We start from the raw sequence: 27,488 nt of genomic DNA on the forward strand, positions 1-27,488 counted from the left end.
TTCTTCTTCTCTTTCTCTTTCTTCTTCTTCTGAGTTCGGACCCTTTTTTTTTCTTCTTCTTCTTCTTCTCCCTCCTCCTCCTCTTTCTTCTTCTCTTCTTCTTCTTCCTCCTTCTTCTTCTGGGTTCGGTCCCTTTCTTTTTTTTTTTTTTTTTTTCTTCTTCTTCTTCTTCTTCCTCATCCTCCTCCTCTTTCTTCTTCTCTTCTTCTTCTTCCTCCTTCTTTTTCTGGGTTCGGTCCTTTTTTTTTTCTTTTCTTCTTCTTTTTCTTCTTCCTCCTCCTCCTCCTCCTCTTTCTTCTTCTTCCTCCTTCTTCTGGGTTCGGACCCCTTTCTTTTTTTTTCTTTTTTTTCTTCTTCTTCTTCTTTCTCCTCCCTCCTCTTTCTTCTTCTCTTCTTCTTCTTCTCTTCTTCTTCTTCCTCCTTCTTCTGGGTTCGGTCCCTTTCTTTTTTCTTTTTTTTCTTTTTTTTTTCTTCTTCTTCTTCCTCCTTTTTCTGGGTTCGGTCCCTTTTTTTTTTTTTTTTTTTCTTCTTCTTCTTCTTCCTCCTCCTCCTCCTCCTCCTCTTTCTTCTTCTTCCTCCTTCTTCTGGGTTCAGACCCCCTTTTTTTTTCTTCTTCTTCTTCTTCTTCCTCCTCCTCCTCCTCCTCCTCTTTCTTCTTCTTCCTCCTTCTTCTGGGTTCGGTCCCTTTTTTTTTTTTTTCTTCTTCTTCCAATTTCAGGTTTTTTTAAAAAAAATTTAAAAAATTATTTTATTTGCCACGTGGTAGACATTTGGCAGCCACGTGTCATATATGTGGCAGCCACGTCAGCATTTAACAGATCTATGGATGAAAAATCTAACGGTTGTATGAAATTGAAATAAAATAGTACTTGAGGTATGAAAGTGAAATGTTTTAAAGATGTTGTATAAGATTGCAATAGACCTCAAACCTGAGAGGCTACTATGTAATTTACCCAATAATAAAACAAACAAAAAAGTGTTAAGAGCAGGAGAAGGGAGAAATGAGAGTAGAAACGAAGAGAATCCTACCCCGTTTATGGCACTCAGCTATGAATCGAGGAGTGGACCATAGACAGACACATGTCGCTCTAATTCATTCCAATGATTTGTCTGTTACCATATAAACGCATTTCGGTGACTGGCGCACCAACCCTCCTCCCCTCCTCCTTTCGACACCTTATCCACCACCACTACCACGACGCCGATCCTACCTCTAAATTCCGATTGCATTTATTTTTCTGTGCAAAAAAAGGGAAAGATCATGGCGGTGCTTGCCCACTCGATTGTGATTTGCTTCGCCTTCTGCCTCCTCCTACCACGCACTCAGTCTACTGATGTCAAATATTGCAGTCAGTTTCTTTCCTTTTTTATTATTATTTTTTTAAATTATTTTCGTTTCTCTAATAAGAACCCAATTTTACCGTGATTGCTGGAATTAAGAGGTGCATGATTTAGGGTTTAGGCTACTTAATGGAATTACTTCGTGTATTTCTCTGCTTTTGATTATTTATTAATTAATTAATCATTATATATTGAGTAGAGCGATAGTAGCAATGGTTTAAATAGTGAGTTTTTAGGGGAGGGGAATCGGTGGGGATCGAACCCGCACCACGAGTGCATGAACTGCGGTAATGCGCCATATGCTTGATTCTTTATCATACCTTGAACAAGTTTGTTATCTATTTGATTTTAAATAATCAGTGTTTGATTCTTTTATCGACTTTTGCTATGGAATTTGCCAATAAGCTTTGTTTTATAATTCATTTACAGATAAGAAATTTGGGGATTGGGGTTTGTATTTTCAGTTTCTGCATTAATTTGAGTAAATATTTGCTTTTTGTATTGATGCTAATTTAGTTGTTTTTTACACTACTTTCAATTTTTTTTATTTTATTTTTATCAAATTTCGAGCAAATTTCAGACCAGAAAGATGAGTACGCTGTGAAGGTCCAGGGAGTCAAAATATTGCCTGACCCAGTGGTGAGAGGCAAGCCAGTTACCTTTAGCATCTCTGCCACAACAGGTATATTAACCGATTTCTAAGTTTTTTGTTTTTCACCTTTTCTGAATCTGCTCACTGTAATATAGTATAAATTTGTTGCGGGATAAGGGTTATTCGTCCTTGTTTGCTATCATTCCGGGGCAGATTATTTCGCTTTTGGTTTTCTGTATTCCACTTTGATAATAGTCAGTTCAAGTATATTAAAGGCCAGCATTTGTCTCATCAAATTAATTAAATCATCTTAAGAACTAATGACATGCATTTAAACTCAGTTTTCCATTTTGAAGCCAAATGTGATTGTTGTTGATTCTGTTCTCTATCTAGTTTATTAAAGATAACCGCTCCATGTTGATGTGAGTGTAGGCTTCTAATCAGCCAATTTCTTGATTTAAGACAGCTGGTTGTTTGTAATTACCAATTAGCTTACAACAATAGGACAGATTTGAGGGAAAATTTATGTATCGGTGCTCTATAATTATATAAACCACTGTATTAATGCATGTATTTAAGAATTTCTTTTTCTGCATACATCCACAGGTCATATCTGTCGTATTTATTTAGATAATTGTGCCTGCTAAACTTCATACAGGTCAAACAATTTCCAGTGGGAAAGTGGTGATCGAGGTTTACTATTTTGGGATTCGTGTGCATGTAGAAACCCAGAATTTTTGTGAAAAGTTATCCTGCCCAGTTTCAGCAGGCAACTTTCTGCTTTCTCACACCCAAACCTTACCTGGGATCACTCCGCCTGTAAGTTTCATTATAAAGATTATACTTAGACATCCTCATTACCTTTACCATTCCAAGGTTGTTACGCCACTTTTGAGGCATACTTGCTGACTTCAACTTGTAGTGAATCTCTCAAGTACTGATGTACACTTGTGAGCTTATGTGTAATTGGTCTTTATTGTATTGGTAACTTAACTTTTGTTTTTGGATTTTCTCGTACTTCCTTGGATGTGCATAGACCTAAATAGACCTATCATGTGGTTTTTTATTTTTCTAAAATTAAATTTTTGTATTTCATCACCTCCAAGTTTTTCCCCCTTTTGAGTGTTGCTGCTGTTGCAGTAGACGATAAGTAAGTCCATTGAGGCTGTGTATCACATTAGGATAGCAAGAAATATATGGTCATTTCCTTATGGCCACATTTTATATTTATGAGCGTTTTACAATTGTTTTATACAACTTGAGTTGAGTTGTGTAAAGATATCTTGAAAGATACATACAGCTTATTGAGAACTTATACCTTTTTTTTTAATCCAATAGTTTGGAATTCCATAGATTCTTCTTCGTTTTCTACTTTAAGTGCTTTGTTCTTACTTTTAGAGACAATTTTCAAGTTGCAGGGGCTTTTTATAATTATCCGTTGCTTGTTAATAACGTTTTATTGATTTTTGTGTTTATATAGCTATTATATCTTGTGCATGTTAAATTTCTTTATTGACTTAAGAGATTCATTAATATACCTTGTAAAGCTCTAATTTTTAGTTAATTTAATTTTACAGATTCCTCTTCTTGTTGTTCCTCCGATGCTGTTTTATTTAGTATCTTATTTCCTTTCTAGATTTAAAATTACCAGCAGCTTGTTTACCTTGATTGAACATGGTTGTATACCTCAGTCTGCTTTTCTTTCATAGATGTCGGTCCTCGGTGCCACGATTTGTTTTATTCTTTCGTTTGGAAACACTTGACACTTGTCTGGTGTGTGTTTGTTGTCTGTGTGGAGCATTTCCTTGAGTCTTTGTCGTACCATTGTACATATGATAATAATTTGACTTTAGTGTTGAATTTTCTTCTGGTAATTATGATCATCTAGTCCCATAGAAAGAAGGAAATATAACAATTTTATGAAGAAAATGTGAAAATAAGTAAGAATAGAGGGAACCAGAAGTCCACCTTAGGAAACTCAAGAGAGAAAAAAGGGGAAAAGGAAAAGAAAACCCAAAAGAACCAAGAAACTGCAGCTTCCCACGTTGTAAAACTTTTTGCCACCGTTAATTGACGTGGCAGTAATTTGGTGGTTAAGGCTCACCAGGCTTGATAGATGAAAGACAATCGTTTTCTTTCTGTTATGATTTTGATGGCATTCAATGGGTAGCTAACGAGATGCAAATTCGAATTCCTTTGCTTATTAGCATTGCTTCTTAACCGTTGTACTTTGAACGTATTGTTAGTGATGTGTTTTATTTAGATGTTTCACATAGCGGTGTTTCATGCTTGCAGGGATCTTACAATCTGAAGATGACAATCAAGGATGATAAAAACAAGGAGTTGTCTTGCATCAGTTTCAACTTCAAAATTGTCTTGCGGTCGCTGGTGTCTGCTAGTTGAGCACCCAATGACGACTGCGGTTTAGCCATTGTTCTTGATCGGTATGTAATTATAAAACCAAAATGTGTGTTTCAAGTGTCTTGATGTTTTGCCATCTGTAAGGATCGGGTCGAATTCCATCAGTACTGAATGTGATTCTGCTAAACAAATCGATATTATGAATGAATGTATAAAAATATGAACGTCGCACTTGATCGAAAGATGATGGAGGATGAACAAATTTGGGCATAGAGAATGGAATTAATTGATTGTGTTGCCTCATTCCTTTCATCACCAGCATGGTATACAAAAAATATTCTGTAATGACAACAGAGAGTTGCGAGTCTGTTGTTAAGAGCACTCACTCTTGCGCAGTAGTGGTTCTATTTACCACAATTTTGATGCTTAGGTGCGCTGAAGTTAACAAATTTGTTAACAGTACTTGCGCAACATGGACGCTGACATGTATGTGGACACTGGAAAACTTACATGCTTTAGAAAACTTCATGACTTGGATTAAAATTTTAATTTATATATAATACCCAAAATTCAGTTGAGCTCATTTTAACAGTTTGATTCACATCGCAAGTAACTTGTAGTTCAATTAGTTAAAAGCATTTGTCCTTGCATTTGAGGTGCTGTGGTCGAATTCTCCTCCCTATAGTTTATTGATTCACATCATAAAACGAAACATAATCGTAAGGGATGGACACGATGCGGTTCAGCTTGGTTCCATTCTCAAATCGGAATCGGAATTGAAAAATATCAACGGTCAAGTTCAGGACGGTTCTGTTTAAAATTATTACTAAAATTGTACAAGTCTAATCACAAAAGTTCGGTTCATGCTGGTTTACGATTCCAGATACTAAATCATTTCAATCTTGCAATCATATATTTAGAGCGCATAAAAAAAGTCAAAAGGATTTTTATAGTAAAAGATAGTAAGTGGATCATACGTCGAAGAACATGCATGACTAATCATAAAAAACGATGAACTACAATAGAAGAAGATTTAAATGTTAAATGGCACCAAAACTTTTCAAAGTTAATGAAATTTATTCATATCAACAATTCACAAAACGTAATCTAACAAATTTAGTTTGCTAACCCATTATGGTTACTAATTGTACAATCTAAAAACGAAAGACTGAAGCACTCTTATAAAGAAACATGATCAAGCAGTTGAAATTCATAACATTTTCAAAACCCAATTAATTATATCTTTCCAAGGTTCTGTTCCGTTCTAAGCAATTCTGCCAACGTAAAAATTGAAACCGAAACCGGTATAAACGGTTCGGTCTAGGTCTTGAACCTATGTTGATTTTTTTTGTCAACACCGTTTGTTTTATCTCAATTCGATTTGATTTTGTGGTTTCACGTTTTTATATCCACTCCTAATTGTCATTGATAGAATGCAAGATGATCAATGAAACAATAACCAATGAACAAAGCCACCAACAATCTAGTATTATTCATCTCTACCATGGAAGAGTATAAATTTGACTCTCCTCAATAAAATGTTTGATTCTAAATTATAATTGGTTACAACTTCTCTCCGTGGTGAAAGCCTTTTTCTCCAAGCTAAGAGTTCTTCTCACTGTTTGTGTGAGACTTTCAAACTCAAGAAAATCTGGTGGCACCGACCCTAGCTTCGGGCAGGTCGGTTGCTATTTCCTCCTTGCTTTCTTTCTCTTTTGTTTTCCTTGCCTCTACTGCTTTTTCCCCTAAATTTTTACTACAATTTGCCCGTTTCCTTTATCCCCGAGGGTATAACTCTTCCCGGCTCTTCCTTGGTTTGATATTCAGCCATGCATCCTACTGAGATCGTGCGAAAGTTCCGGTGTATCCACCGGCTCGAGTGTTTCCAACATCATCACTTTCTTTTTGTTGTCTGTCGGTTCCGGAAGTGTGGTTCATGGATTTCCACGGGCTTCATGCTGGTAGTTGGCTTCCCTCGCTTAGTTGTCAGCTATCCCTAGTTTATGGCCCTGCTTAGGTAGCAAAGTGGGGCAGGATGTGGCGATACCCATTAGTGGATAAGGAGTCAGATGTATTGCCTGGAACTGGGTCGGTGGAGAAAGCTGTGGAAGCTTTTGGTTTTAGAGGTTTTGTGTTAATTTTGGGCCCAACTGTTTTTGGTTTTCTGGTGTTTTAGGCCTATTTTTGTTTGTTTATTATATATAGTCTTTTGGGCATTCGGTTTGTTTGTATGCTTGTATTTGGTGTTCAATCAAAATGTCCTTTCACCAAAAACAAAAAAAAATATAATTGGTCCAATATCGTTGTTTCAGAGAGAAAAAACTTAAAATGGAATGGCCAAGCCCACTGACGCGGACCGGATACAAACCCGGAGTGGATAGTGGTGCGAATTGAAGACCGAAACGGTTGTCGCGTACGATTTTCGGTCTCAACAACCCACTCGCAGAAGCAGTGGCAGCATAAGAAGATGAAATAAAAATCAAGATATTGGGTAAGCACAATCTTTTGTACTTCTTTCAATCATCTTATTCTTCTACGATACGATGCAGTGAAATTTGATTGTTTGCCGTTGGATTCGGCTAATGGTTTGGATATGTGTGTACGAGTTGAGCTTGCACGCCATATGTTTGATAAAATGCCTGAATGAAGTGTGTTGGCATAATTCATCTGAATTCGCACTCTGTTTGTTTGCTCCAGCTTTTAAGTTTTAGAGGTGAGATGATGAGAAGGCAGGGGCAGTATGGTGATTCGGGTGCGAATGCATATGCCACGGCTGCTCCGATGCACCATATGTCTGGTCAAAGGATGGAGCACAATTCTAGCCATTTCGAAGAAAGGCTGGAAGCTTTCACTCCACCTCCAGAGAGGGAGAATCCGTATGCAACTTCAAAATCAGAGGACCAGTGGAGATGGGAAAGAGATGGGTCCAAAGGGTCAAATCCAGTGACATCTCATATGTACAATGAAGGTAAGTATTTCTGTCAACTCTCTCGCAGTCTCGTATACATACATGCTGAGTTTGCTGTGATATGAAATTATGAATTGCTAAATCTCGAAATCTTGTTACGTTTTTGTTTTGGTTAATGGGTATAAGTCAAGTTAAAATCTAAATTTTAAACTAAACCATATATTTTGTTGTTTGAAGTTCGTTTTACGCTCTCAAAATGTAGTTCTCACGGGTTTCGATTTTTCCAGACCTCCATAAAAGAGGTTGGTTGTATGCATTTTGTTTTAGTTGCTAACTGCAAAATTTGATAACTTCGGCTAGACCTCTCACTTTTTTCACGAATATGATGGAGCAATACCTGTAAACTATGCTGTGACGCTCAAGCTAGGAAAGGAGATGCACCTTAGCAGGGTTTTTGTACAGGAATTCCATTCTTGTTATGAAGACATCATACCATAATTGTTATGATCCTGAGTCATAATGGACAAGGAAATGGAATCTCTTGATTCCTGTCCTCTGTTTCCTTGATGATCTTAGTTCCTAATAAGAGATAGTTATAGACTTTCCTTTACAGGATATTCTATGGTCCTCAACGCGGATTGCTCTGAAAGAACTCTTTTACCTAATCAGTGTCCTATACCAAATTTATCATACAGTCTTACCGATACTGCCACATCATTTTCCTCTATTTCTAGGTGCTGTGCAGTTAAAAAGTGTCCACATCTAAACCTAACTTTAGATTGATCCCTATACCCAAACATCTCATGACAGTTCTACTTTGAGGACTCTTCTTACGGTGAGGCATAAGTTTTCATTTCTTAATGAGGATTGATTATTCAAGCATCCCAATGAATTGAGAAAGTACTAACCTTTTCTCCCTTTGCTGCCTTCATCATGAATGCGGAAGTAAGGATCTTCATTTGCCTCTTATTCTGACCGTACTAAGATATTATGGACAACTCGCACATCTTTGTGAAGCTAGGGATGGTTTGTGGTGGCATATGCCTAAACTAGAACAGTGTTGATCCTGACATAGTGGATTGTATACGTGATAATATTGAGCGTCATCTTCTCCCAATAATTCCATTTTCTTTTGTGAAGTGATAATAGGCTGCATGGAATCGATTTTCCATTGAACATCTTGGGGTTTAGGGTTGAAAACTTATTTTGTGAGAGGGTGATTAGTTGATCCTATAGTCATCATGCGAAGTCAATGATGGTAAAATTTGGCCTTTATGTCCTATCAAATGTTACCCCATCTCTCTCACCATGTTATCTCTCTCACCATGTTAGTCTATTGCCGTTGGTTACATTAAAGAACAAGGTCTAGTGTGCGGGTTTTTCAACACACCATTCATCCTGCACGACCCTTGGAGGCTCTTACATCAATTTGTATCTATCCTAGACACATGGACAAAGGGATCCTGGTCATTGGCTGTTCTTTTTTTTCTCTAGTCATTTGGGCTTACGGGCTTTTTTGCTGGTTACATTAAAGAACAAGGTCTAGTGTGCGGGTTTTTCAACAATTGGTATCAAGAGCTAGGATCAAGGTGTTCTACGATGTCAAAAGGGAAGATGAATGCAGATCAAGGACATGTGTTAAAGCCCTTTGACGGCAAGGATGATTTCACGGATTGGCAAAGGATGATGAAGAACGTACTGATACAACAGGATTTGGATGATGCACTTGATGGTAAGAAGCCGGAAAACATGACAGAGGCAGCATGGACTAAGGTTCTCAAGAAGACCAAGAGTTCCATCGAGATCCATCTCACAAGATCAGTTCGGTCACACATCACCGAAAAGATGACTGCCCAGGAAGCATGGGAAAAGTTGGAGTATATTTATATGGGCAAAACCGTGTCCAATAAACTTTTTCTAAAGGATGAACTATTCGGGCTTCGACTAGAGGAAGGAGGTGATATTGAACATCATGTATGCAGGTTCAGAGTTGCATAGCTAATCTTCAGAAGGTCGAAGAAACTTACAAAGATGATGATATGGCCATCATCTTGCTGAGGTCTCTACCTTCGTCTTTCAAGCACTTTCGAACAACTCTAATGTTTGGAAAAGAGTCCCTGAAGCTTGAAGACGTAATTCAAGCTCTTCAGTCATATGCTAAACTGGATGATATAACTGAAAACTCTCAAGGCCTTTATGCCAAAGGCAAGGAGAGGGGGCGGGAAAAGACAAAGGAAGAGAAAATCAGCAATAGAGGTAGGTCAAAATCCAAGAAGAAAAAGGAAAAGAACGAAGGTTGCTTCAAATGTGGTTTAGCCGATCATTGGAAAAGGAACTGCAAGATTTGGAAAGAGAAGAAAGCCAAGATGGAAGGAAGCTCAAGTTCAACTAGTGCAGTCACCGAGCACGAGAGTGACGAAGAGCTTCTTTCAGTAACATCAGGCTCCAAGGCTTTCACCAATTGGATTTTGAATACTGGATGCACTTTTCATATGTGTGCAGTAAGGGAATGGTTCGATACTTACAAAGAAGTCAGCAGCGGGGAAGTCTTAATGGGGGATGATTCTTCATGTCCTGTAAGAGGAATCGTCACTCTTCGAATCAGAATGTTCGATGGGATGATACGAGCTTTAGGGAACGTCAGGTATGTCCCTAGACTAAGAACAATTTGATTTCCTTGGGTACTTTAGATGAGGTCAGTTATGAGTACAAGTCTAAAAAAGGAAGGCTTAGGGTAACCAAAGGATCGCTAGTGGTAATGTAGGGTGACCTACAACCCAATAAGTTGTATAAGTTAATTGGGACCACTATAGTCGGGGGAGCAGCTGTTTCTATAAATCAGTGTAGAAGACAAGACTGAACTCTGGCATCATAGGCTCGGGCACATAAACCAAAAAGGGTTGCAAGAATTACACAAGCAAGGCTTGTTGGAAGGCGTGTCATCTTGCAAACTGGACTTTGTGAATACTGTGTTCTCGGAAAGCAAAGAAAGGTATCATTCGCAAGTAGCAGTGTAGATGACCGAAGCAAGGAGCAACTCAGCTATATTCACTCAGATGTTTGGGGCCCTGCACCAACTAAATCAAATGGTGGAGCCAGGTATTTTGTTACTTTCATGGATGATTTTTCTAGGAAGGTTTGGGTTTATTTCATGAAGTAGAAATCCGAGGTTTTTGCAAAGTTCAAGGAATGGAAAACAGAAACCGAGAATCAAACTGGAAGAAAGGTCAAGTACCTGAGAAGTGACAATGGAGGTGAATATACAAGTAATGAGTTCACCGATTACTGCAAGCAGGAAGGCATCATAAGGCACCTCACAGTAAAGAAGAATCCCCAACAAAATGGAGCTGCTGAGAGGATGAACTAAACTCTCATGGAGAGAGAGGAGCATGCGATTTCATGCAGGATTGCCTGATAGTTTTTGGGCAGAGGCTGTTAATCATGCAAGTTATTTGATTAACAGGTCACCATCTACAATTCTCGGTTTTAAGAGTGCAGAAGAGGTATGGTCTGAGAAGCCGGTGGACTATTCCAAGCTCAGGGTGTTCGGCTATAGTGCTTATGCACATATTCCAAGTGATGAAAGGTTCAAGCTCAAACCGAAGTCTACACATTGCATATTCTTAGGTTTTGAGAAAGGAGTTAAGGGTTTCAAGCTTTGGGATTTCAACAACAGGAAAAAGGTTGTCAGTCGAGATGTTGTCTTTGATGAGACAACCATGCCTCTTAATAAAGCCGAGAGCAGTAAGGAGAAGACGGACGATGCTGAAATTGAAGCAACAAAGATTCCATTAATCAGTTCAGATGAAGAAGAAGCTCAGGTGGAGCAAATCGAGCAAGAGGCCGAATCTGATGGTTTTGAGGAAGAAGAAGAGCATCAGTATCGTTCACCAGTTAGGAATCAGGTGGAGCAAGAAACAAGGCAGATTGAAGGCACTCCAATCCGCCAGACATCCCAAAGGGTTCAAATTCCAACCAACAATCCACCTGCATTCCAGAGATACATAGCACTAGACAAACCAAATCGGAACAAGAAGAAGCCTGACAGATTTGGGTTTGACCAAGACGAAGTTAATTATGCTCTTAACATTAGTCAAGGAGATCTGACTACTTATCGGGAAGCTATAGCTAGTGATGAGCGAGATAGTTGGATAAGTGCTATGACAGAAGAAATGGAGTCTCTTTACAAGAACTCTGTTTGGGAGTTGGTTCCTAAGCCCAAAGACAGAAAGCTAGTTGGATGCAAGTGGGTATTTAGGAAAAAAGAAGGATTACATGAACAAGATGCTGTGAGATTCAAAGCAAGGCTCGTGGCTAAGGGGTACTCACAAAAGGAAGGGGTGGATTATGATGAGATTTTTCACCTGTATCATATTGCTTTTAGCTATGGCAGCTCAACATGACATGGAGATTGAGCAGATGGATGTGAAGACAACATTTCTTCATGGAGATCTAGAGGAGACGATTTTCATGGCTCAACCAGAAGGGTTTGTTGAATATGGGAAAGAGAACCTAGTATGTCAGCTAAGAAAGTCCTTGTATGGCCTGAAATAGTCTCCAAGACAGTGGTACAAGAGGTTTGATTCATTCATGCTAAAAATCAATTTTAGAAGATGTTTATATGACTGTTGCATGTATTATCATGTGTTCCAAGATGGGATGATCATATTGCTATTGCTATATGTGGATGACATGCTAATTGCTTGTTAAGACAAATCTAGAATTCAAGACTTGAAAAAGATGTTAAGCAAGGAGTTTGATATGAAGGATCTAGGTGCTGCACAGAAGATCCTTGGCATGGAAATTCAGAGAGATAGGACCGCTGGAAGGATCTGGATATCACAAGCCAAGTATATTCAGAAGGTTCTTAAGAAGTTCAACATGCAAGAAGCAAAGGTAGTTTCGACTCCTTTGGTGGCTCACTTCAGGTTAAGTGGGCAACAGTGTCCTACGTCCGAGGAAGAGCAACAAGTAATGAAGAATGTGCCTTATGCTAGCAGTGGGCTGCCTCATGTATGCAATGGTATGCACACGTCCCAACATAGCTCAAGCAATCAATGTCATTTCCAGATACATGGCAAATCCAGGAAAGCAACATTGGGATGCAGTCAAGTGGATTTTGCGTTATTTGAAGGGTTCTTGGCGACAAAGGAGTATGTTTGAGAAGCAAAAAGAAAATGTAGGGGTGTTAGGATATGTGGATGCAGATTATGCAGGGGACTTGGACAAGAGAAGGAACTTCTGGTTATGTGTTTACATGCGCAGGAGGACCAATCAGTTGGAGGGCATTACTGCAACCAATTACAGCTTTGTCAACCACAGAGGCAGAGTATATTGCTTTGGCCGAAGCTGGAAATGAAGTGATTTGGCTTAGTGGCTTGGTATGTCAAATGGGAATCACTCAAGATTGTGTGAAGCTGAAGTGTGATAGTCAAAGTGCCATTCACTTGGCAAAGAATCAGGTTTTTACTGGAAGATCAAAGCACATTGAAGCAAGGTATCACAAAATTAGAGATTGGGTGGAGTCTAAGGAAATTTGGATTGAAAAGGTTCATACGGATGACAATGCTGCAGATTTCCTTACAAAGATAGTGCCAGCCAAGAAGTTCAAGCATTGCTTGAACTTGATCAATCTCGTTGATTGATTAAGGAGAAGCACCTCCTCACTTGAGGTGCAATGAGGCAAGAAGAAGATTGCCAAGGTGAAGACTCTTGAAGATTTCCAAAGCTGCTTCAAGAAGGTTCAAAGATACTCTGGGGTGCAATGATCAAAACTTGGTTTGACTCACCAAGGTGGAGATTGTTAGGATTTTGGCTTGTCAAATATGTCTTAGTTGGTTTAGGATTGTTTTAGGAGACCTAGAGGTATACCGATTCTTGTCCTAGAGGGATTAGGAAAGAATTTCAGTTTCCTTATTCAATTTAGGTTTGGATTTCTAGAAGTCTATTTGGATTTGGATAAGTGTAATTTCCTAATCCACTTAGAAATAGGAATTCAATGAGCTTTGGGACATCTAAGCCAACCCTATGTCTATAAATAGGGTGTGGCAAGGCTGATTTTTTAAGAGAGAAAGAAAACAGCCAGACAGCCAAGAGTTTTGAGATTAGTTCTAGGGTTTGCAAAAGTTCTGTAATCTCTATTATTAATCAAAGGAGCGGTGATTTCTCTACCCAGAGAAATCACAACTAGACGTAGGCAAAAGTTCTGCAGAACCAGTATAATTCTTGTGTGTTTCTAAGTTTTCTAATATTTGCTAGTTTAGTCAATTGCCGTTGGTTACATTAAAGAACAAGGTCTAGTGTGCGGGTTTTTCAACAACAACTTGTTCTCCCGGAATGCTCCTGCCTTAGAGCTCATTTCTTTGGGCTAAACGCTTTCGGTGGGCCTCCATAGCTAATCTAGCTACATCTTTGGCCTATTTTCTGGTGATTGTGCCAGCAGCAACTCTACAACTTTCCTTAGACCTCTTTTTCCACAATCCTTCATGTATTCCGACCTAGCCTTAAGCAAGATGTAAACTTAGTTTACTTCTATCTAATTCCTGGGTTGTCTTTAGCCAAATATCCAAGTATATGTTTAATCGGCTAATTTGACCATAAAATTTCATCTGATGTAGTGCACATAAGAGATAAATGTTGGCATGTTAGAAGCATAAAGAGTGCCTGTACCTTAGTTTAGGAAGATAATGAAACAGATCCATAATTCCAGGAAATTTTATAACTCAACAGTGGTAAACCTAATGTTGATTTATGAATTTTTGTCTCTGTGTCATATTTTAGACATCACATTCCTATCATTTTACCGTCACTTGCAAATTATAATATAGAAGCTCCTACCTGAGGGGCAGCTGGATTAGGTGCTCAGATGAGGGCCTCTAGCTGATGATATGCCTTAATACTTTCCTGGTTGATTCTTTGTATCCTCAAGTTCACATGCTTGGTTTGCAGGTCAAGGAGGTGATACATCAAGATCCTATTTCCAGGGTCAAAGGCCTGAATCAAAACATTCTTTGGAGAAACAGAGCAGCAACGATTCCCAATCTCAACCACTTAATGAAGCTATGGACCTTGGATATGAGGACAAGCCTTCATTGCAGACTTTTGAAGATTTTGAGAAGAAGTTCTTTGATGACATTAAAAAACTAGTGCATGAACAAAGTGATGCTGAGGATGCGGAAAATGCTAGGCATAGAGAGGTTAGTTTATATTTGGAAGTGAATTTTCTTTTTATTTGGATTCCCAATTTACTTTATTTGGGGTTTTGTGGTATACTTCCCAACCCCTTTTTTCCTCTGAAAAACAAATAATATTTTTAATTTATGAGGAAAAGTAAAAGTGCATAATCTATTAGTTAGCCTCGTCTTAGTATGCTTGACTTGTGAACTCATCTTTAAACACAACTTGACTAGTGCATTGCAAGTGTGGTGCCTCATAGCTGAGTAGATAAACCTTTTGATATTCATTTTCTGAACCTGATTTAAAGTGGTGGGAGTGACTAAGGATAAGTGCAGATTGGGTTGGGTTTATTAAGGCAATTATTAACTGAAAAAAGAATTTTAGTGAAACTATGACATAAATTAGGTGAAAGATATTTCTTTGTTTCTGTTATTATGTTCAGCTTTTGATTTTATTGTTTCTGTTTTATTTCTGCCTGTATGGTGATTGACTGATAGATTGTTGTGAGGTTCTTTATTTATTTTGTATTTTTATTCTTTGGATATATGAGGATTTTACCCGAATGTTATGAGGTTAAAATGCCTTTAGTTGACGTGTGTTTCTTAACTTCATGCTCATCCAATCATTTTTTTCCCTTTATTAATTAGGAATTATACATGTGTAGCTTAGTTGTTTCTTAAGTAATAGATCAAGCCATAGTAGATAGTAATTTTCATTGCTCTATCCTGTAGCAATTACTGGCTCGAACCTTCGTAGAATTATCAGAGAGACGGGCCAAGGGCCCACTTCCAACAACACCGATAGTGGCCCCACCTTGGTAAGTACCACCTACACAGTCAGTAGGTGTGAGGTTTTATCACAAAAGGTTTCGGTATTAGTTAGAGTGGGGTCAGGATATTTAAACTCTTCTTTCCTCAGACATACAGTTGATGTGGGATATTTTAACAACCTTGATACTTGTAAGGGCTATCTTTTGCTTCAAAGGCTTGTTTTCACTGTTTTAGAACAAATATCTTTTTCTAAGTCCTAGACATAGTAGGAACTACCAGCTAGCTCCCCCCTTTCCAGATCCAATTAAAACCGAGGAGAGTAACAAATGTTTTTTATGGGATCTTTTGCTGTTTCGACATAAGTTGAATTAATTGGTCCAAATGGAAGGAGAAACAAGGAAATTCAGAACTTCAAACATATACATTTGTACCGATCATAGATTGATGAACTATTACTTTTATATTATTCAGGGGCAGTAAAAGTAGCAAAACCTGAATGTGTTATTTATTATTTGGAATGTGAGAGCAAATCTTTATGACACATCATTGCGAAACTAGTGCATATACACAGATAGTGGCCCATAGATTAGTTTGGCCCGTCTCTCTGATAATTCTACAAAGGTTCAAGCCAGTAATTGTTACAGGATCGAGCAATGAAAATTACTATCTACTATGGCTTGATCTGTTACTTAAGCTACACATGTATAATTCCCAAACTAATTAATACAACAACAATAAAGTCTTTTCCCACTAAGTAGGGTCGGCTATGTGAATCCTAGAACGCCATTGCGCTCGGTTTTGTGTCATGTCTTTCGTTAGATCCAAGTACTCTAAGTCTTTTCTTAGGGTCTCTTCCAAAGTTTTCCTAGGTCTTCCTCTACCCCTTCGGCCTTGAACCTCTGTCCCGTAGTCAAATCTTCGAACTGGAGCGTCAGTAGGCCTTCTTTGCACATGTCCAACCCATTCATTCATAATCTTATCCTTTCTCGTGAGCCCACACCTCCAACGAAGCATCCTCATCTCCGCTACACCCATTTTGTGTACGTGTTGATGCTTCACCGCCTAACATTCTGTGTCATACAGCATCGTCAATCTTATTGCCGTCCTATAAAATTTTCTCTTGAGCTTCAATGGCATACGACGGTCACACAACACGCCGAATGCACTCTTCCACTTCATCCATCCCGCTTGTATTCCATATATTCTGTCATTGATCGGCTTAGGCGAAGATCTTTAGATTTCAACACTTCTCTCCAAAGGTTAAGCTTTGCATTTACCACTTCCTGAGTTTCATCTATCAACCCTATATCGTTTGCGAAAAGCATACACCAAGGAATAACATCTTGAATATGTCATGTTAACTCATCCATTACCAATGCAAAAACGTAAGGACTTAAGGATTGTTGATGCACAAAATCAGTGAGAACTTTGGTACAACAGAAAGTATTAAGTTTGTGACCTTCGCTAGATTGCTCCGGTCATTAGTGTGGATAAGTATGTAAAAGGATAGAGGTAGGAGATCAAACACAAGATGTACGTGGTTTACCCAAATTGGCTACGTCCACGGAGTAGAGGAGTTCTCATTAATTGTGAAGGGTTTACACAAGTACATAGGTTCAAGCTCTCCTTTAGTGGCTACAAGTGAATGATTTAGTACAAATGACATTAGAAAATATTTTGGGAGAATGATCTCCTTTTATAGAAGAGAGTTTCTAGCCTTATTCTGACATTGACACATGTGTTGTGATTGGAAACTCTTATGGGTCCTTGACGGTATAACATTGACCGGTGCTCGATAGTTTCGGGATTGGTCAAGTACGGTACAAACAATGCTTCCCTAAGTTCCCGAGTGAGGGAAGCTCCTCGGTTGGAGACTTGCAAGATCCAAGCCACTGAGTAATCACGAAACTTCTAAGTACCGAAGTGTGGTATCGTCTTCACTTGCCTTATCTGTCTCGTAGGTAGATGTGGCATCTTCTCTGGAAGTACTCTTCCTCCGTCCAGGGGTGGTATCTTTAACTGGTGGAGATGCACAAGGTAATGTATCAATTTCACTTAAAGCTTACTTGTAGTTTCAGGTTTGGTCAAGCGTGATACAAACCATGTAGTAGGAGTCCTCCAAGTCGCCGAGCTAGGCGATCTGCTGAAAGGGGTGACAGACAAGGTAAGCAATCAGAGCTCCAAGCAATCAGTCCCAGATCAGAAGTTTGATTTCGAGTTCCGGATTGTTCTCATTCTCCTTATCTTGCAGGCAGCATGAAGGATAAAGAGAAGAAAAGGAGAACAGATGATATGAGATACTTTTGCTTTTGAAGAAGTAACTTTCCAAAGGCTTATTCTTGAACTGGGCTGGAGGGTTTTCTGGTTTCCTTTAGAGTATAAGGCCGACTGAAGAATTTGAGGGTCAAAACAAGTCCATCAAATCTAGAGTACGTTCGACCTTGCTGATATGGGATACTTTTGTTGTTGATAAAGTAGTGGAAATATCGGCACGTGTTCTGTTACGCTTGTCTCCACATGCTTCCTTGTATCATTCTCACTTGCCCTATCTGTTCCTCAGTCAGATGTGGTATCTTCTCTGGAAGCATAAGATGTTGAAGATGAGTACTCGAGAGCAATGTCAGGTAATTAATCAGGTAAGGGTTCCAAGCAGTCAGTTCCTGATTGGAAGCTTGATTCCAAGTGCTGATTGATTGCTCTTTCTCCTTGACTTGCAGGTAAGAACAAGGCCAAAGGAAAAGACAGGGAAAAAGCATGATATGGGATACTCTTGCTTTTAACCCTGATAATATGAGATATTCTTGCTCTGGTGTAACTTGTTTGCAGAGGTATTATCGGGGAGAAAGAAAGCTGAGTATTTCGAGAGACTTCGTTGGGAGTGCCCTCTCAAATATGAGAAAGGGTTGAGCATTTTTGCAGGTCTGCCTGTCCGTTGAGGATGGAGGTCGACATATATAGGAGTCTCCTTAACAAGTAGTAATGTTATTCATTTACCCTTCTTGGTCATAGCACTGTACTGGGAGCTGCCAGCTTCACGTGTTTTAACTCTGTCAGAGCACTTTGAAAAAGTGGTATGTGGTATCTGGAAATCTGATGTTGCTTGTGAAGATTACAGACAAGTTTTATCCAAGGAGATCTGGCTCTCGAAGTTGAGAAAGCGATGCCTTTTCGGTTTTCGAACAAGCGATCCTGTCGGGGATCTGGCTCTCGAGATTCGGAGAACGGTGCCTCTTCGATTTTTGAGAAAGCAATCCTGCTGGGAGTCTGGCTCTTGAAATTCGGAGAGCGGTGTCTCTTCGATTTTTGAGAAAGTAATCATGTTGGGAGTCTAGCTCTCGAGATTCGAAAGGCGATGCCTCTTTGATTTTGGAGCAAGCAATCTTGTTGGGAGTGTTTTCTCGAATGTGAGTAAAGGTTGAGCATTTTTACACCTTGCCACGGAGCACAGAGGTTGACACACATGGACTTTCCAATTATCCAGCAATGGTGTTGTTCCTTTACCCTTGTGGGTAATAATATGGTAGCTAGATCTTCAAAATTTATGTGTCTAAACTTTGTTAGTGCTGTTTCTTTGCTATTCTTTTACCCTTATTGGTCATAGCGATGTAATAGGAGCTGCAAGCTTCACGTGTCTAAACTTTGTCAGAGATCTTTGGCAAAGTTATTTGTGGTACCCATGAGCTGATGTTGCGTGTGGAAAGTGGATGATTGAACAATAAGATTCACGTGTTTTCTACTTCACCAGAAATCTTCGACAGATTGCCCGTAATTTCCGCAAAGCTAAGTGTCCATGTGACAGGTGCTGACAAGGCTGAGAAAGCAGGTGACTCTTCGATTTCTGAGATCGGCCCTCGTGGTCTCTAAGCAGCCCAGCTTTTGAGAAAGCAAACGCCTCTTCGATTTTTGAGATTGGCCCTCGTGATCTTTGAGTAGCCCAGCTTTTGAGAAAGCAAACGCCTCTTCGATATCTGAGTGGGCGCCTCTTCGATTTCTGAAGTTCCGTCGAGTGCAGATTTTTATAAAAGCTGGCATTAAGTTCCAAAACACACTTGAATCTCCACAAGTAGAAGCTCCCTTCTTGCACTTCTAAGATCTTGATTTGTCTGACCTCTTCTCTCTTCAACACCTTTGAAAATGTCTGGCCCTTCCGACCGTCGTTTTGACTTGAACCTTGTGAAGAGGCAGCCGCGCCTTCTCCAAACAACATATGGCGCCCATCCTTCTTATCCCCTACTGGTCCTCTTACTGTTGAGGATTCTGTGATGAAGAATGATATGACCGCTGATGTGGTGGCCAGGAGTCTTCTCACTCCCAAAGATAACAGACTTCTTTCCAAACGGTCTGATGAGTTGGCTGTTAAGGATTCTCTGGCTCTTAGTGTTCAGTGTGCAGGTTATGTGTCTAATATGGCCCAACGCCTATTTGCTCGAACCCGCTAAGTTGAATCATTGGCGGCTGAAGTGATGAGTCTCAAGCAGGAGATTAGAGGGCTCAAGCATGAGAATAAACAATTGCACAAGCTCGCACATGACTATGCTACAAACATTAAGAGGAAGCTTGACCAGATGAAGGAATCTGATGCTCAGATTTTACTTGATCATCAGAGGTTTGTGGATTTGTTCCAAAGGCATTTATTGCCTTCGTCTTCTGGGGCTGTACCGCGTAATGAAGCTCTAAATGATCAGCCTCTGATGTCTCTCCTTCTAGGGTTATGTCCAGTACTGAGGCTCCGAGTGATCACCCTCCGGTACCTTCTCTTTCTAGGGCTCTACCAACTGCTAAGACTTCTCCTAAGTAACCTTTGTGAAGGCCCCCTCTTGTTTGTTTATTTTGACTCATGTATATGTACATATTTGTAACTTATCGGAGATATCAATAAATAAGCTTTGCTTCAGTTCAACGTATTGTGTTAAATACACCAAAGCATTCTTCACTAAGTTCTTTGAATTTTTCTTTTGTTGAAGCTTGTATGTTGAAGCTTTGTGAGTGAAGCATGTAGGTTGAGGTAGTGTTCCCTTAATTTCTCGAGTGAGGAAAACTTCTCGGTTGGAGACTTGAAAAATCCAAGTCACTGAGTGGGGTCGGCTATATGAATCTTAGAACGCCATTGTGCGCGGTATTGTGTCATGTCCTCCATTAGATCCAAGTACTATAAGTCTTTTCTTAGAGTCTCTTCCAAAGTTTTCCTAGGTCTTCCTCTACCCCTTCGGCCTTGAACCTCTATCCCATAGTCGCATCTTCTAACCGGAGCGTCAGTAGGCCTTCTTTGCACATGTCCAAACCACCATAACCGATTTTCTCTCAGCTTTCCTACAATTTCGGCTACTCCCACTTTACCCTGGATATCCTCATTCCTAATCTTATCCTTTCTCGTGTGCCCACACATCCAACGAAGCATCCTCATCTCCGCTACACCCATTTTGTGTACGTGTTGATGCTTCACCGCCCAACATTCTGTGCCATACAGCATCGCCGGCCTTATTGTCGTCCTATAAAATTTTCCCTTGAGCTTCAGTGGCATACGGCGGTCACACAACACGCCGGATGCACTCTTCCACTTCATCCATCCAGCTTGTATTCTATGGTTGAGATCTCCATCTAATTCTCCGTTCTTTTGCAAGATAGATCCTAGGTAGCGAAAGCAGTCGCTCTTTGGTATTTCCTGATCTTCGATCCTCACCCCTAACTCATTTTGGCCTCAATTTGCACTGAACTTGTTGAACGGCTTAGGCGAAGACCTTTAGATTCCAACACTTCTCTCCAAAAGTTAAGCTTCACATTTACTCCTTTCTGAGTTTCATCTATCAACATTATATCGTCTGCGAAAAGCATACACCAAGGAATATCATCTTGAATATGTCCTGTTAACTCATCCATTACCAATGCAAAAAGGTAAGGACTTAAGGATGAGCCTTGATGTAATCCTACAGTTATGGGGAAGCTTTTGGTTTGTCCTTCATGAGTTCTTACGGCAGTCTTTGCTCCTTCATACATATCCTTTATAGCTTTGATATATGCTACTCGTACTTCTTTCTTCTCTAAAATCCTCCAAAGAATGTCTCTTGGGACCTTATCATACGCTTTTTCCAAATCTATAAGGACCATGTGTAAATCCTTTTTCCCCTCTCTATATCTTTCCATCAATCTTCATAAGAGATAGATTGCCTCCATGGTTGAGCGCCCTGGCATGAACCCGAATTGGTTGTCCGAAACCCGTGTCTCTTACCTCAATCTATGCTCAATGACTCTCTCCCAAAGCTTCATTGTATGACTCATTAGCTTAATACCCTTATAGTTCATGCAATTTTGTACGTTGCCCTTATTCTTGTAGATAGGCATCAAAGTGCTCTTTCGCCACTCATTTGGCATCTTCTTCGTTTTCAAAATCATATTGAAAATGTCAGTGAGACATGCTATACCTGTCTCTCCCAAGACTTTCCACACTTCGATCGGTATATCATCTGGGTCCACTGCTTTTCTATGCTTCATCTTTTTCAAAGCTACAACCACTTCTTCCTTCCTGATTCGACAATAAAATGAGTAGTTTCTACACTCTTCTGAGTTACTCAACTCCCCTAAAGAAGTACTCCTTTCATGTCCTTCATTGAAAAGATTATGAAAATAACCTCTCCATCTGTCTTTGACTGCGTTCTTTGTAGCAAGAACCTTTCCATCCTCATCCTTGATGCACCTCATTTGGTTTAGGTCCCTTGTCTTCTTTTCTCTTGCTCTAGCTAGTTTATAGATATCCAACTCTCCTTCTTTGGTATCTAGTCGCTTATATATATCGTCATAAGCCACTAACTTACCTAAGAGTGTTTAGTCTAATGGTCAGGCCCTTGGTTTGTTACCAAGAGGTCTGGGGTTCGACACCTCTCAAGGTACCCACCTAGCAATTGCTAGAGTTTCTTGCCTACCAAATGTTGTGGGGTCAGGCGGGTGGCCTAGTGAGTAGTCGGGTCAAAGACCCGGAGACACTAGTTTCAAAAAAAATAAAATAAAATAAAATAAAATAAAATAAAATAAAATAAGCCACTAACTTAGCTTCTCTCACAGCTTTCTTCGCCTCTTGCTTCGCTCTTCTATACCTTTCACCATTTTCATCGGTCCTATCTTTGTATAAGGCTTTACAACATTCCTTCTTAGCATTCACCTTTGTTTGTACCTCCTCATTCCACCACCAAGATTCCTTTTGGTGTGGAGCAAAGCCCTTAGACTCTCCTAATACCTCTTTTGCTACTTTCCGGATACAACTAGCCATGGAATCCCACCTTTGGCTAGCTTCCCCCTCTCTATCCCACACACACTGGGTGATTACTTTCTCTTTGAAAATGACTTGTTTTTCTCCTTTTAGATTCCACCATCTAGTCCTTGGGCACTTCCAAGTCTTGTTCTTTTTTCTCACTCTTTTGATATGTACATCTATCACCAACAAGCGATGTTAATTAGCCAAGCTTTCTCCCGGTATAACTTTGCAATCCTTACAAGTTATACGATCCCCTTTCCTCATTAGAAGAAAATCTATTTGTGTTTTTGACGACCCACTCTTGTAGGTGATCACATGTTCTTCTCTTTTCTTAAATAAGGTGTTGGCTAAGAAGAGATCATATGCCATTGCAAAATCCAAGATAGCTTCCCCATCCTCGTTTCTCTACCCAAAACCATGGCCACCATGAAAACCTCCATAGTTGCCTGTCTCCTTGCCCACGTGTCCATTTAAATCTCCTCCTATAAATAACTCTCCGTCTGAGCAATTCCTTGCACCAAGTCTCCAAGGTCTTCCCAAAATTTCTCCTTCGAACTCGTATCCAACCCTACTTGAGGTGCGTACGCACTAATCACATTGATGAGTTCTTGTCCTATTACAATCTTGATTGCCATGATTCTATCTCCTACCCTCTTGACATCTACAACATCTTGTGTCAAGGTCTTGTCCACGATGATGCCAACACCGTTTCTTGTTCAATTTGTGCCCGAATACCAAAGTTTAAATCCTGAGTTTTCTAGATCCTTTGCCTTAAGACCAACCCACTTAGTTTCTTGTAGGCACATAATATTTATCCTTCTCCTCACCATAACTTCCACTACTTCCATAGATTTTCCCGTTAGGGTTCCTATATTTCACGTTCCTAAACGCATTCTACTCTCTTGAACTCTACCCTTCTATCCTAGCTTCTTCAACCTCCCCCGTCTAATAGGATCAAAGTACTTCTTTTGTGTGTCATGTGTAAAGTTGATAGGAGCATATGCTCCCAAACAACTTTGAGTTGAGTCGTTCAAAAAGAAGTTTCTATGGCCCTCTTGCTCATTTAACACTGCATCCAGGTGCCGATGGAGTTACAGCGACCATTGCTCACTTATCACTGTGCTCGGGCCACACAGCCCGCCACTTACGGGTGACGCCCTAGTTTTAGCGCGATTTCGTTCTAGATTCATTTTCATAAGGATTCGACGTAACCTAGGAGTGCCGGCTGTCGACTACCTGACGTTCTCTCCCTCCTCCTTTATCCGGACTTGGGACCGGCAATGTAAAATAAACTTACACAGGTAGAGTTCCCAAACTAATTAATAAAGAAAAAAAAAAGGATTGGATGAGCATGAAGTTAAATCATCTTTAAACACAACTTGACTAGTGCATTGCAAGTGTGGTGCCTCATGGCTGAGTAGATAAACCTTTTGATATTGATTTTCTGAACCTGATTTAAAGTGGTGGGAGAGACTAAGGATAAGTGCAGATTGGGTTGGGTTTAGTGGCCCCTGGATGGGTCTGGGTTATGTATGTGTGCTTGATAATTCTTCAAACTTAGATTTGTTCAGAAGTTCTCCATGGATGGTATTACTCTCTTTTTCATGTTTACGCTTCCTTCCAGTCCTTTTTCTAAGGATAATGGTAGGGAGACCAACTTTTTAAATCAAATTTGCAAACCAAATAAGGTGTCACCAATAGGAAATAAGTTTGTTAATCGACGCTTAACTAATAATCTAATCATTAGCAATCACATCATTTGGTTTGCAAATTTGGTTTAAAAATTTGGTCTCCCTAGCATTACCCTTTTTCAAAATAGAGAAAATTCGGAAGCTATCATTGAACCCCAAATTCATGGCTTATATATATTCGAACATGCTTAGGTATTCTCTGGATACCCTACGAATCAAACTTGTGCCTTTTGAAAGTATATTTTCCATTTACTCACCAGATGTGTTTCAGATTATAGTTAGTTTTCTTTAAGTCACTAAAATGAAATCAAGATGCGGACATGGCTGTAGCCGCTGTCTTCCTAAGCCATAAAACTGTTCTTATTAGAGAGGTTGCAAAGTGTGGTTAACATGTACTCCTGGCAACGATATTTCTTTTCCTCGATAGAATACGAACTAAAAGGTTTCAATGTTTTGCGTAGTCTTTCCTTTTTCTCACATCCTATCTTTAACTGAGGAGGAGGATTTATTTCATGATTTTATCTCATGTAGATAGATAATTTGAGATGTTCATTTGTCTTTGTTATTTATATCTTACACGTAAGTGCATTGTGTATGGGTTCTCAGAAAATTGGAGCGGTCAATGCTCAATACCAAGAACAGCTGGCAGCACTTCGGGCACGGCATGCTAAACGTAGAGATGAATTACTTGAGAAGGAATCAAATGCCCGACAGCATCAGTACAAGCAATTGGTGACAGATCGTTACCCGAACAGCAGCATGGGCGCCTCTGATCATCATGGGTACAGTGGAGTTGCAGCCTCGGCTCCTGTTGGTGAAGCACACCGAGGGTATAATACTGATCAATATGATTCCTACAGTGAGAGGGCTCGATTTCTTGGGGGTTCTCGGGATCATCGGTTTGAGCCTAGAGGTCCATATCCTGGAGGTCGTGTCTATGATACTGGTTCAAGGTATTACTGATTGGGATTTGGATCCTCTCCTGAGCTTAAGGAGGATCCTCCTGACCAACATATATGGGCCGTTGGATGAAAATCCAACAGCTATAATTATTATAACTTTAAAGGGACCCTCCTGTTTGTAGCCGTTGAATTTTCATCCAACGGTCCATATATGTTGGTCAGGAGGATCCTCTCCATTAGCTCAGGAGAGGATCCAAATCCTACTGATTGAGCATTATGTTTATTCTCTTGACCAGGTTTATGCAGTATTCGGTTAGGCAGGTTTTAATAATAGTAAGACTTATAAATGTGAGTTATGTTTTGACTAGTTTTTGGGTGTTGTTTGGCTTAATGATGTCACGGACTGTGAAATGGTTGCAAGAGAGAATGTCTCCTCATACAATGTAGTCTTTTGACTAGTGTTGGTAGGATCGTTGATAGTAGTAGTGTTTTCAAACATAGTATTGCACAACCAGTCATAATCCCCTCCACCGGATCAATAAATTTCGAGAAAATTGTAGCAATGATCTCTTAATTTTAACCTATTTGAGCAATGGTGCCTCAATTAAAAATTCATGATCATTGGTTCTTTAACTCTTCAAGAAGTGCAATTATGGCTCTTTTAATCAACTCTGTTAAAACTTCTGTCAAACTGATCCACGTGCCAGTTGCCACGCATGTGAGGTTGAATCAAGGGCAAAATATGGGAAATTAAATGAAAAAAAATTTGTAGAAATGGTCCTTCAATTTTAATCCAATTTGAGAAATGGTCCATCAATTTTAATCCAATTGGAGCAATGGACCCTTAACTTTAATTCAATTATATAAATAATTCTTCAAACATGACTCGTTTTGACAGAAATTCTAATAGAGTTGACGAAAATGACTAGGTCATGGATTTTTAGATGAAAGATCATTGCTCAAATAAATTAAAATTAAGAGATCATTGCTAAAATTTCCTCACAAATTTCAGGCGGAAGAAAAGGTAGCTAGAAAAAATCCAATCGAAACATTAAATCATTAAGAAATTAGCATTTCTCTCTTCCACGTCAAAAAGTTTCTCTAGCTTTATTCATGTGCCCAAGAATTCCAGTAATAGAAAAAGATTGGCTGGCTATACTTTGAACATTTTAAATGTAGGCTAAATTGGATTAATGATTTCCGTGATGAGAGGGTAATCGGAAGATAGCCCATGTGGTGACAAGAGTCGGATTTACTCATGGTGAACTCTATTAGAATTTAAGTCCAAAATTAACATCTTCCTCGTGTATCTATTAACCCATTCAACCTTCATAACCAAAAGAGAAAAAAACTCATTCATCAAAGACTATGAATTCGATGATCCATGCTTCGATTCCATTCAAATACTGAAAAACGAAATATTGGGTTGTGAAAGCTGACTTACAGATTAAGGATGGTGTGGTTGGAGCCTCTCTGCAGTAAAAGAAGCTTCAGGATTTGTAAAAATAAGAAAGAACCGCAATTTGGGTGGTAAATATAAACTTACTCAAACTTTACAAAATCTAAAGGTTAATAAATTACAAGGGATTGGATCCAAAAGCTTGAAACTTCACAACCTAGATCAAATCTCAGCCTCTGATGCCACTTGAGCGTGAAAGCAAGCTCATTTTTCTGGTTTTACCATAAAGAAAGCTCCTTTTTTCTTTTGGGTATCCTAGTTAGAGAAAGAGTTGAAATTTAAAAACTGGCTCAGATTGAATTAACCCAGAGAACACAAAAAGTGACACTGCTTTGGATCAGAAAATTTAAAATCCAATGAAATCTTTGGGGTAAGGGTGGGATTGTTAATTTTGGGTTAATGGAGAGTTCACATAAATGTTAATTTTGGGCTTAAATCCTAACGGAGTTCACCACGAGGGTTTAAATCCGAATTTTTTCACCACGGGGCTATCTTCCGATTACCCTCTCACCACGGGACAATTAATCCAATTTAGCCTTAAATGTAATGTTGGATAGTAGTTGGCTCTTTATAGGTAATGAGTTATTTCCCTTACATTGTGATATCATTTTTGTATCAACATTATGGTAAACTGTTTTGACTCGTTAAAGATCATCTCAAAAAAAAAATATTTAATATGTGTCGAATATCAACTATACTACTATTTAGTGGAATTTCTCTTCATTTATAAGTGATAAGATTCATGTGAATTATATCAAGTCAAACCATGATAAGTAAATGATTAAACATAAGAGGCAAATGACTTTTAGGGAAGAAATTGTTCTAGAACTTGGGACGAATTCCGATCCAAATGTCCTTGTTATTATGGGTTCTACGATTGCGGTGAATTCTATCCAATCATGGATGCTTAATTTAGGGGCTAGCTATCATGTGTGTGATAGTTACACGACATAAAGACGGATAGAAACCTAAAACCAATGTTTCATTCCGACATATATTTATAACATTGTGTTTGGATTTAAATGGTTACTTTGTAAATCAT

At 39.2% G+C, this 27,488-nt stretch overlaps 2 protein-coding genes and 1 long non-coding RNA gene across 5 annotated transcripts; all 3 read left to right on the forward strand.

Moving 5' to 3' along the window:
- Positions 1 to 1,004: 1,004 nt before the first annotated feature.
- On the forward strand, positions 1,005 to 4,536 carry LOC126616790 (uncharacterized). Its single transcript, XM_050284908.1, has 4 exons — positions 1,005 to 1,349; positions 1,922 to 2,023; positions 2,592 to 2,752; positions 4,229 to 4,536. Exons 1-4 carry the CDS (start codon positions 1,262 to 1,264, stop codon positions 4,334 to 4,336), a joined length of 459 nt encoding a protein of 152 aa, XP_050140865.1. The 5' UTR covers positions 1,005 to 1,261; the 3' UTR covers positions 4,337 to 4,536.
- A 2,030-nt stretch (positions 4,537 to 6,566) lies between these two features.
- On the forward strand, positions 6,567 to 25,429 carry LOC126615213 (uncharacterized). Of its 3 annotated transcripts, none has more exons than XM_050283010.1 (4): positions 6,567 to 6,785; positions 6,992 to 7,262; positions 14,151 to 14,398; positions 24,692 to 25,429. In XM_050283010.1, exons 2-4 carry the CDS (start codon positions 7,013 to 7,015, stop codon positions 25,046 to 25,048), a joined length of 855 nt encoding a protein of 284 aa, XP_050138967.1. In that variant the 5' UTR covers positions 6,567 to 6,785; positions 6,992 to 7,012; the 3' UTR covers positions 25,049 to 25,429. The 3 variants fall into 3 exon arrangements, with proteins under 3 accessions (XP_050138967.1, XP_050138965.1, XP_050138964.1); XM_050283008.1 differs by lacking the exon at positions 6,567 to 6,785 and having other exon boundaries at positions 6,800 to 7,262; positions 24,692 to 25,031; positions 25,238 to 25,429; XM_050283007.1 differs by lacking the exon at positions 6,567 to 6,785 and having other exon boundaries at positions 6,800 to 7,262.
- On the forward strand, positions 14,406 to 22,179 carry LOC126615214 (uncharacterized). Its single transcript, XR_007620675.1, has 2 exons — positions 14,406 to 17,312; positions 17,400 to 22,179. It is a non-coding gene; the product is annotated as an uncharacterized LOC126615214 (long non-coding RNA).
- Positions 25,430 to 27,488: the final 2,059 nt, after the last annotated feature.

The sequence above is a fragment of the Malus sylvestris genome, chromosome 3 (assembly GCF_916048215.2).
Source record: "Malus sylvestris chromosome 3, drMalSylv7.2, whole genome shotgun sequence".
Lineage (NCBI taxonomy): Eukaryota > Viridiplantae > Streptophyta > Magnoliopsida > Rosales > Rosaceae > Malus > Malus sylvestris.

Bases quoted from the DNA above. Each gene is read 5' to 3' on its own strand.
- LOC126616790 (XM_050284908.1), top strand. From the start codon at position 1,262: ATGGCGGTGCTTGCCCACTCGATTGTGATTTGCTTCGCCTTCTGCCTC. The intron at 1,350-1,921 runs GTCAGTTTCTTT...AGCAAATTTCAG, and splicing joins TACTGATGTCAAATATTGCA to ACCAGAAAGATGAGTACGCT. The intron at 2,753-4,228 runs GTAAGTTTCATT...TCATGCTTGCAG, and splicing joins TACCTGGGATCACTCCGCCT to GGATCTTACAATCTGAAGAT.
- LOC126615213 (XM_050283007.1), top strand. From the start codon at position 6,938: ATGAAGTGTGTTGGCATAATTCATCTGAATTCGCACTCTGTTTGTTTG. The intron at 7,263-14,150 runs GTAAGTATTTCT...CTTGGTTTGCAG, and splicing joins ATCTCATATGTACAATGAAG to GTCAAGGAGGTGATACATCA. The intron at 14,399-24,691 runs GTTAGTTTATAT...ATGGGTTCTCAG, and splicing joins AAAATGCTAGGCATAGAGAG to AAAATTGGAGCGGTCAATGC.